Raw genomic sequence first — 10,519 nt, 5'->3', positions numbered from 1 at the left:
GATGGGTGGAGATAAAAGGGTAGTCTAATTCAGAATATTGGTGTTGTCATGGTGAATATGTGTGTTGATGGATGGGCGGTGTAATGCTAAATATGTGTGGTGATGGAAGGGCGGTGTAATGGTGAATATGGGTGGGAATGGAGGGGTGGTGTAATGGTGAATATGGGTGGGAATGGAGGGATGTTGTAATGGTGAATATGGGTGGGAATTGAGGGGTGGTGTAATGGTGAATATGGGTGGGAATGGAGGGGTGGTGTAATGGTGAATATGGGTGTACACGCTATAATATTGGATGGTAATTGAATCAATCATATGTAAATAAACATATTTTATTTTTTTATTTAACCTTTATTTAACCAGGAGAAGTCTCATTGAGATAAAAAAATCTATTTTACAAGAGAGTGCTGGTACACCTCGCAAGGTATGTTAGCTTCTGTTACTGTAGTAATCAACATAATGCTGGGATTTACTTTGGTCAGACTTTAATTTCTACTGATGATCAAAGAAACCGTAATATAATCAGCAAGCTAATAAATCATCAATATAAACCACTGTACACGCACACAAAACTATATAACTATCCCAACTAACCCTCAATATAACCCACTGTATATGCACTGTGGTATCCCGGTGCTCGGTTGAGCCGGAATCCACTGACAAAACTCGCTCGGCATTGGGGTTAAAGCCATTTCAGGCATTTATTTCAGACAATCAACTTAAATCAATCACACAAGGTAGGAATCGCGGTCTCTAGGGCCTCCGTGGGCCTCTAGGCTCTCTCGCTGCCACGAGCCCTTCCTTCCGGCACCCGAACCGTGCTGTGCTGTGCTGTGCCTCCTTTTAAAATGGCTCCTCCACTTTCGGCCAGGTGTCCCCCAATCACCCTGATTGAGGAGCCGAAAGGGCTGCTCTTCGTCGCCGGCTGGTGGGTGGGGGTGGTATACCCAGTCCTTAACAGTACCCCGGGCCCGTCCAGGCCGAGGTTTCCGTGGCGGGATGCCACAGCACATAAAACTATGTAACCATCCCAACTAACCCTCAATATAACCCACTGTGTTAGCACACAAAACCATGTAACCATCCCAACTTTCCCTCAATATAACCTAAGCAAACACAACTATATACCATCCCAACTAACCCTCAATATAACCCACTTTATACGCACACAAAACTATATAACCATCCCAACACCACCAGTGGTCCAAAAAACAAAAGTAATATATTGCACATAATATTGTACACATATATATTGTATAAACAGACACGTGTTCATGACAGTGTTGAAATAGATGGGAAGTGGGGAGCAGGTCATTGTGATACACTGCATGTGGGATTCTCAAAATGCTGAGTACTCGAAGAAAGTCATTGAAATTATTGAAATGGCTACATTCACATGTGAGCCTTTAATGTTTTCCCCTGATAAAATAAAAGGTGATGCAGTAAACAATAACAAAAGTTTTACGCTTCCACATTAACAAAACAGTGATGCACTTATTGATCAACAGCTGTTAAATATATACAGTTTTAACTTGCTGTTAAATATTTAACTTGAACCCATGCGTAAGCCTTGCGATTAAGGCAACAAAAAATGATTAAGCATCCTCTTAACCACATCAAAACAGAATGGCTGATAACATTTACTGCCTATAAATATTGGGCCACAATTCTAGATTTTTATTGCAGGATCAAATCAACTGTATTAAGGAGGAGATGTGGGGGGAAAGCATGTACTTGTGGTACATCAATCATATCTTACTTTATCCAAAAAAAGGAAGATACAGCAGAATCATATATGGAATATTTAGAGAATCCTAATGTTATAAAATATACATTATGATAAAATATATTTAAGCTGTTTACAATGGCTATGTCAAAAATGCTTTGCTACAGCTAGCAATAATGTTGCATACCATTGCTCCACCTGGTTTGTTACGCTATCAAGAACATGGATATGGATAATATGGACATAGAACTGTGGTTTCTTCTGACATGGCACAGTCCATCTGCTTTAAAGTCAACATTTTAAATATTGAAACATTACACACATTTTTCATTCATCTTTGCATATGAGAAACAAAGATATTCATATAGATTCAGCAAATTTGTGGAGGGAATCCTCTCATCTTGTAAGGTAATAGTACTTTAGTAACATACTGGGGGACACTATTTTAAAAGTGCTCAGGGCAGCCTACACAATAGAACCGGCTGAGGTTTAAACCTTAGACCTCAACCAACAACACATGCCGGTCTACCATTTTGTAAACCATCCATATTGGATTGTTCCACAAGGTTCCGAACTATGGAGAACATGTTACTACAATGTAATAAACAATGGAAGTTTCATAGAAACCAGCCAACGGGCACCTGAAAGTGTTACGCAAGCCAAAACACAACTGACGGAGTCAGGTTGTTCCACCTTGCATAAGACGTCAGATGCTTGACATAATGAGAATGACATTTGCCTTAGAGAGAAAAGAGCGCCGCCATTAAGAAAGGGCCTCAAGGGAAATACTTCAGAGATAATGAGTTGAAGTTTTCAATGGCACAAGCGTCTTTTTCAACTTCCAGGACAAGTTCAAGCTCCAACAAACGCAGAAACATTACTGTCAGGTATAAAAGAAGGTCCTTTTAAAGGTTTGACCAGGTCTTGGTCACGGAGTTCCCCTGAAAATGAGATCAGACATGTGGTATTTATTAAGCGTTCCAGGTCAAAGTGGAAACATTCATTTTAATTTATTAATCAGACATATGGATCGCTGATTAAAAAAAAATGGTTCAGTGAACCCAGTGCTCTAAATTATCATAATTGTTTCTTTATGTCCAAGACAAATTCCCTTCGTACAATGTCAGATAAGACATTCCTACATCCAAGAAGATAAGATTGGACTCAAGTCAATCCATGCACATTAAATATAAAAGTTAGAAAAACTCCAAAACATTGATTTGCTTTCTGTTAGAATGGGGGCGGGGGGAAGCTAATACATAACCAACAGAAAAAGATTAATATCAAACCCACTTTCTTTATGTAGGACTTCAGTCCTTGCATAAACTGGTCGGGCTCCATTTCACGGCGCACATCAAACGCCGTGTCTCGGTAAGCACCACCCTAAAAGAAGAAAAGCGGTGCGATTAGTCCCCCTGACACATTTAGCACAGCTACTACAAAATGATGATTCCCTTTGAAAGGCCTGTAATTATCCAGATAACAACGTGAGTCAGATGGACTTTTTTTTCTATTGTTTGTTACTTACACAAAATATTCAACCTATATTTATGAACAATGATTACTTTTTGTTATTTTGAGACTAAAAAGCTTTTTTCTTTACTACTTGTTCATTATTAGATATTGTCCATGGCTATATTGAACAAATGAATGTAATTTGCGCAGCTATTATCTTAGCTTTGTGCTGCTAGCCCTGCTGTTGGTTAAAGGGAGAGGGTGTGCGGTTCGGACCGGTGCGGGTGGGCGGTTGTCCATCTGGAGCAGACACTCCAGGGTCTCCATCATCTGCTCCTTGCGGAGGGTGTGCAGCCGGGCCGGGCCCAGGCAGGCCCTCCCCTCCAGCTCCTGGACCGCAGCGCTCAGGCCCAGAGCGGCACACTGCAGCACGCTCAGTCCTGCACAGGGGGGGAGGACTTGTAACACCATGCTACCTCCTCTTCAAAAGTTGAACAGCTCTTGCAGCGAATTTGCCAATAGTGGTGAGATTGATAGTCGATCATATCATCGGGTGGTTCCATAAAACTGTTGCATTGCACAGTGAAGTGAAGGCATACCATAGTTATCAGTGGCATCCATATCGACGAACACGCCATCGGACATCATGTGTTTCAACACCTGAAAAGAAGATCAAACACCAAATTACCGCCATTATGTAGAAAAACTTTTCAGTTATGAAAGAGTACAGAGGAATGCATTGAACGCAAAACCTCATTCTTTAGACTTCACTTGTCGGCAGAAATGTTCTCGGGGGGTACATTAACAGGGGGAGTGATGATTTGAAGCACATTGTAAAGGAACAAGGTTACTTGTGCTTAACAAACAGGACACATGCATTCTTGACACTAACCGTCCAATAAGGCATGCACAGAATATTTCCAACCCTTGTGATAATTATATGACAGGACTCAAAAGGCCCTGAAGGGTGAGAAGTACCCAGAAGAACTGGTTTCGGAAGCGCTTTGTTTGTCTCCTCCTTGGGCAAATTCCCACAGTACTGTGCATCCACATGTGAGACATGGGTAATATGTTGGGAGAGGTCATTTGGTTGCTTAAATTACCAAGGTTACATGATAGTAATGAGGAGTATTTTAAAATTAAATTTTAAATTCTCATTCAGTAAACCGAAAGGTTGACTGATAAGTCAAACCATGAGTAGTGACTTCGTTACCTATCTTAGTACACCGCCTTTTGAGTTTATTGTATGGTGTTCTCGTCTTCCGACCGCTCTTCAGGGGAAGGGTATGTTTACTGCATTTGATTCAGATTCGAAAAGCTTAAACGTAACGTAGGGTAAACTAGGCCTTATAAGATGCAGCCATTGACATGATAAAAACATTCAGATCCTTCTCTTTTTACCATTACATGAATCCACTTTCCTTCTTACATGATATTTTTGTATAACCATAAATAGATTATGACCAGATTAACTGTTTTATCAACTCTGGTAATGGACTATTTATTGGCGGTGAGTAAAATATTTTGTGCTTTAATAAATCCAATAAATAACTAATAGCAACAAGGAGAGAGGGACTACCTCCAGCACGCGGATGTAGCCTCTCTCAGCACAGATGTGGAGGCAGGTCTTCCCAGATGCGTCCTTCTCATTGGCATTGGCGCCCAGGCCGATAAGGTCAGCCACCATCAGGTGCTGGTTGTGCCTGGCCGCCAGGTGAAGGGAAGTCTGGGAGAGAAACCCAGGGTCAATAAGGACAGGAAGCAATGGCACCATGGCAAGGCTTTAACTCCTGATAACACAGGAAACCCTCCTTGGTGCATATACTGTATGTTTCCATGTTAATGAAAGCCATCATATCTGTAAGCTATTGGAGCTGGTACAACAGAACTTTGATAAACAATATGAAGACACAACAGTATACTTCTACATCTCGCCACATATCACACAACATATAACATTGATTCTTATCTACCGTACCATTCCCTCAGAGTCCTTGAGGTCCAAACAGTGGATGCTCGCCATTCGCTTGGCAATGGCGTATCCCTGAGCCCTCTTCCCTAGACAGGCCACGCGGTGCAGAGCCCTGGAGCAAGGCAGAGCAAAAGTGTCAACAACAAGCAGGGGGAGTGAGAACAGGTTTGGGCTGGTTTAAAGGCCTGATTCTGATCCCCTTCATAGTATTGGACTATACAGTAAAACAAGATCTATTGAAAGACACTACACTCTCCTGCTTAATACGAACCTTGACTTTTAGTTTGTGAGTGAGGAAGACTGTGATTAGGGTCTCTAGAGGACAGGAGTACACTAAGAAAAGATCTGAGAGCAAAGCATTTTAATACCATATTCTATCTGTCGCTCAAGATGGATAGGGGAAAATTAAGTTAGAACTGAAAACATATCTGATAATTAAGGCTGAAGGATGTCATTAGCCAGCCATGGCCATATCATCATGGTAGGAGATAATCCATCATCCTATCAAGTATGAACAAGGACATCTTATTGGCCTCTTTCTACATTATAATGTGCTATCTGCTGCTAAATATGTGGACGAATGTGGAATGTTGTGTGTGAGACCATTGTCCCTGGCCCCTGGCCACAGCTGGACCTTTACTCTGAAACAGGTTTGAAACACTATTACTACTGGTTACATTCCTTTGTTCCTACTTATGAAGTGTAGGCGGTCATTGTACCAGCCCTACTGCTAGGTTAGGACATGTTGATGCTGGGTGGATAGGAAGCCATAGTCAAGACCCTAGCAATGACTCCACTCCATACTTACATCCTGCCCTGTCCGTCCGTTGCAAGCAACCTGCTATCACACACGTCCTCCAGCTCGTTCTCCTCTCTCTGCAGCTGGCTGACGAAGTAGGCGCCGCTGCTCTGACCCACGCCGTGTCCAGAGCTGAACCACTCACTCTCCAGACCACCAATGTCGTCGCAGTGGCCTTCGACCCCGTGGTCCCTGAACAGGTCGTGGCCGGGGGGGGGGGCGAAGTCTGGGCTGTCGGGGGAAGCTGCTCGCCAGAACTCAGTGGGGCCTGGCGAGGAGAGGGCCGCCGTGTACTCGGGGCTGGGGATCATGCCGTCACTGTCGTCGGCGGCGCTATGGTAACCGGCCATGCACCGCTGATACGAAGGGAGGCATTGGGACAGAGGGTCGCTGGAGCCGCCGTCGCTCATGCTGTCGCTGGAGGGGCTGTGGGGGTCGGAGGCCGAGCCACAGCTGCTCAAGGGCCCCGACTCGGGGCTGCTGCAGGAGGCCTGGCCGTAGCGCGGCGGCGTGCCGCCCCAGGTAGGGCTGCTGGGCTCCGTAGACCTGAAGGACAGCAGGAAGGCGGGGGAGGGGTTGGAGGCGGCGGAGGGCCGATGGGAGCTGTAAGTGTTGCCCATTTTGAGGTCCTCCTCCAGCACCTCCACAATGATAGCCAGCTCCTCAAGGCTTTTATTGGGGCGCTTCCTCTGGGAGAACCAAGACAACCGGGTCACAGCAGTTCAACGTCACCCGCCCAATCCAACGACACACGCCTCCTACATGTTGAGTTATAGAGTTCTCCTGTACTCACCTTGTTAGATTGACGCTCTTTGCAAGTATTCACTCGTTTCTTCTCTCCTGTGGAAGAAATATGCATTGGGAAGTTTTCACACTGAATCCAATTCATTTTTCTTCAAAGGTTTCAAATGTGCCCTCAGTTCAAAACAAATATTAAATTTAATGATGAATAAATAAATAAATAAATGGGCTATCCTAATGCCAACATTTGCTTGAAACAGTGTCTGCTGCTGGTGTCTGCTGGCCGTGGGCCTGTGCTCTCCTAAAACCGGTCATGGGTGCTGTGGGATTTTCCGTACCTTTAGACCTTTTGAGACTTTTCTCCTGTGAGGACAGACACACAAACAAAAACATCCACTGCATGAATAAAAGCTGTCAGCCAACACAAGCAGCCCTTCCCACTGCCCCCTCTCCAGGTGTGTCACCCTGGGGGGCTCTGAGCTTCAGGCACAACACACCCAATCCATGGGTAGCTTGGTCACCTAGGTTGGATGTTTGCGTGCCTTTTGTAAACAATAATGTCATGTAATTCACTCCCACCTATGTTCCCCAAAGCACTGATATAAAAAAAGGCCATAAATAAGGGAATACGTGTTTAATGACCTGCAGCTCTTGTGGGTCACATCCCTGGGCCAGGCGGATGCTTCTCAGCATGTCCTTCACTGGCATTTTGACACGCACCCCAAGGTATCGCTTCTCAAGGTTGTAGTCAGAGCCTGAGGGGAGCAGGAGGAGGGAGGGTACACATACAATACTCTGTGAGGACGAGGGAGGGTACACATACAATACTCTGTGAGGACGAGGGAGGGTACACATACAACACTCTGTGAGGAGGAGGGAGGGTACACATACAATACTCTGTGAGGAGGAGGGAGGGTACACATACAATACTCTTTGAGGAGGAGGGAGGGTACACATACAACACTCTGTGAGGAGGAGGGAGGGTACACATACAACACTCTGTGAGGAGGAGGGAGGGTACACATACAACACTCTGTGAGGAGGAGGGAGGGTACACATACAACACTCTGTGAGGAGGAGGGAGGGTACACATACAATACTCTGTGAGGAGGAGGGAGGGTACACATACAACACTCTGTGAGGAGGAGGGAGGGTACACATACAATACTCTGTAAGGAGGAGGGAGGGTACACATACAATACTATGTGAGGAGGAGGGAGGGTACACATACAATACTCTGTGAGGAGGAGGAGGGAGGTTACACATACAATAGGCTACTTCCTGCAACATTGATATATGATAACATGCTTTCTGGTTGGGAAGCCAAGGAATAACCCTTATAGCATATGCATGCCGTGAGGCTTTGGCCTGTTTCTTAAAGAAACTGCCTCGGTCACAAACAACTCAAAATATAGAAACCCACACCTTTGAAAGGCATTTAGGGAATGAATGTACCAATAGCCTAAGGCCATTTTAAAGGGTGAGTTATCATGGTGTGAAACAACTTGGATAACCAAAACTCCACCAATTTGGACCACCCAAATGGTTAAATAGTGCTAATGTTAAGACATTATCAAGTTTTCTACACACGGACACTAATTAGTCCTTTATTTAAATCCAGTCAGGGCCGTATGCCCATGGGCCAATTGTCACACACAAATCCACAAATTCTGTATCTTCTTTATTTGTTATGTTCTTTGAAAATCCATTGAAAATTCGAAAAAAAGATTGAAGATAGTAATCGGTGAACTTTTGTCCGTCTCCTTTTGAGATAGTTGGAGAACTGAGCGCCCTTAGAGGTAGACTGCCCTGTGATATTCTGGCCAGGAGGAGATCCACACGTAAAATCGCAAAATGTAAAATCTCTTTACGACCATTTCAGGCAATTAATAGGCTGTATAGTTCCGTACCTCTGAAATAACTAAAACTCAAAAGATAACTGACCCTGATGACCTGCATGTCGATGCATATTAATGCATCTCATATTTGGATAAGAAGTCGTCATTGCGAACTTACTTTTCTGGTGAGGGTGGTCCAAGCCCGTGTGAGCTGACCCTGACACGGGGGGGTCTGGTTCCTCCGGATGGGTGTGAGCTGACCCAGACACGGGGGTGTCGGGCCAATCCGAGCTGGTTGATCCCCCGGGTAGAGGGGACAGCTCGCCTGGGGATTCCACCTCCACTGCTGTGGGCACGTCAGTTTCCCAGTAAGTGTCCTTACGATTAAAACGTCCCCGCATGTTGTGCCCACCGTGTGAAGACAACACTCAACCCCTTAATAAATCAGCTTAAATTTGTTAAAATCCCAACTTTAGCAGTTCGAGCCGACGTTGTGTCGGCAAGGTGTGACTGACAGACAGCGGACTCTCCCACTCTGACTTACGACACCTGTTCTTCAGGTAATTATAAGAGCTCAGTGGTTTCAGAGAGGGAGGGAGATATGTGGTGTCATCGAAAGCTTCTTTCACACTTCCACTCACTACGAAGCGAACGTTTATTTCAAATGTGTCAAAAGTTTTCACGAATAGAGCTGCTCCTGTACTAATGCTATTTTAATCATAATTTGACATTCACACGAACCACTACGACACTGTGTGTGTGTGTGTGTGTGTGTGTGTGTGTGTGTGTGTGTGTGTGTGTGTGTGTGTGTGTGTGTGCGTGCGTGCGTGCGTGCGTGTGTGTGTGTGTGTGTGTGTGTGTGTGTGTGTGTTTGTGTGTGTGTGTGTGTGTGTGTGTGCCCTAGCAGGGACGAACAAGGTTGCTGAATCTATTGGCAAGTTTGTCGAAGTCAAATATATATTTCTACTTCTTTCTGCTGAGAGACAACGTGTCATATTTTACCGTGATGTCATCATCCGACCTGAGACCTTTTGAGCTGAATTGTTTTGTGAATACAGTGACACTGAGGAGTCGGTTCTCAGTTCTCTCTGGGCCCAGACCCCATTATAGACATAATAGATTGATGACATGTTTGTAGAGGTGTTTGGACTCATGTAGCATCATCCTAAGGAATCAACATGCTTTCAATAAAATACAATTCAAACAGAGATATTTAAACTGGTGTTTTTGTAGGCCTACATGTTTTAGGCCATATCTTCCTAAAATCGATTGACATAACTAAACAGGGTCTGGTGATAAGTGGGTATCTTAATTGATCAATGGATTTAGATAACTGAACAGGGTCTGGTATTAGGTGGATATCCTAATTATGTAAGTAAACATGATCTGGTGATAGGAGGATATCTTAATTGAACGGCCTGATGTGCTCGTTGGAATAAGATGATCTCCAGTGGTCTCCAGTGGTCTCCGGTGGCGGTCTCCGGTGGTCTCCGGTGGTCTCTGTCGGTCTCTGGTGGTCTTCGGTGGTCTCCGGTGGTCTCAAGCGGTCTGCAGCGGTCTCCGGCGGTCTCCGGTGGCCTCAGTGGTCTCTGGTCTCCAGTGGTCTCCCTGACCCATGGGTTTCAGAAGAAGCCTGCCTCCACGCTTGTATTGATGTGAATGTGAGGAAAAGGAAAGGCCCCATAACTTCCGATATGAGATATCAATGTGTGGACAACAGGGAATATGAAACCGACAGGGGGAAGGGGGGGATGGTACACAGCGCTCCAAATACAAAGCAACACACAGAAACATGATCCTTTACACACCTCGTATCAGGGCTGTGGGCTCAGGAAAGATCAAAACACTGATTCAGAAATATAGACTTCAGAATTGTGCAGCAGGCTTACATATTCAATCCAAAAGGTATTGTTTCCTGACAAATGCAAGATCAAGACATTTTTAAGTGAAAGAGTAAAGGAAATGGTTTTAAATTTGGCCCTACTTTTTTT

At 44.6% G+C, this 10,519-nt stretch overlaps 1 protein-coding gene across 1 annotated transcript; it reads right to left on the bottom strand.

Moving 5' to 3' along the window:
* Window positions 1-253: 253 nt before the first annotated feature.
* Window positions 254-9,048, bottom strand: zgc:113279 (uncharacterized protein LOC553749 homolog). Its single transcript, XM_056610832.1, has 11 exons — window positions 8,707-9,048; window positions 7,333-7,445; window positions 7,029-7,053; window positions 6,743-6,789; window positions 5,959-6,638; window positions 5,157-5,262; window positions 4,758-4,904; window positions 3,778-3,838; window positions 3,455-3,618; window positions 3,017-3,106; window positions 254-2,664 (listed from the first exon to the last, which is right to left on the bottom strand). The coding sequence occupies exons 1-11, from the start codon at window positions 8,927-8,929 to the stop codon at window positions 2,629-2,631; spliced, it is 1,692 nt and encodes a 563-aa protein (XP_056466807.1). The 5' UTR covers window positions 8,930-9,048; the 3' UTR covers window positions 254-2,628.
* Window positions 9,049-10,519: the final 1,471 nt, after the last annotated feature.

Source organism: Gadus chalcogrammus, chromosome 16, assembly GCF_026213295.1.
Source record: "Gadus chalcogrammus isolate NIFS_2021 chromosome 16, NIFS_Gcha_1.0, whole genome shotgun sequence".
NCBI lineage: Eukaryota > Metazoa > Chordata > Actinopteri > Gadiformes > Gadidae > Gadus > Gadus chalcogrammus.
Note: the sequence above shows the minus strand (reverse complement) of the source record. Positions and strands in the feature narration are given on the sequence as shown.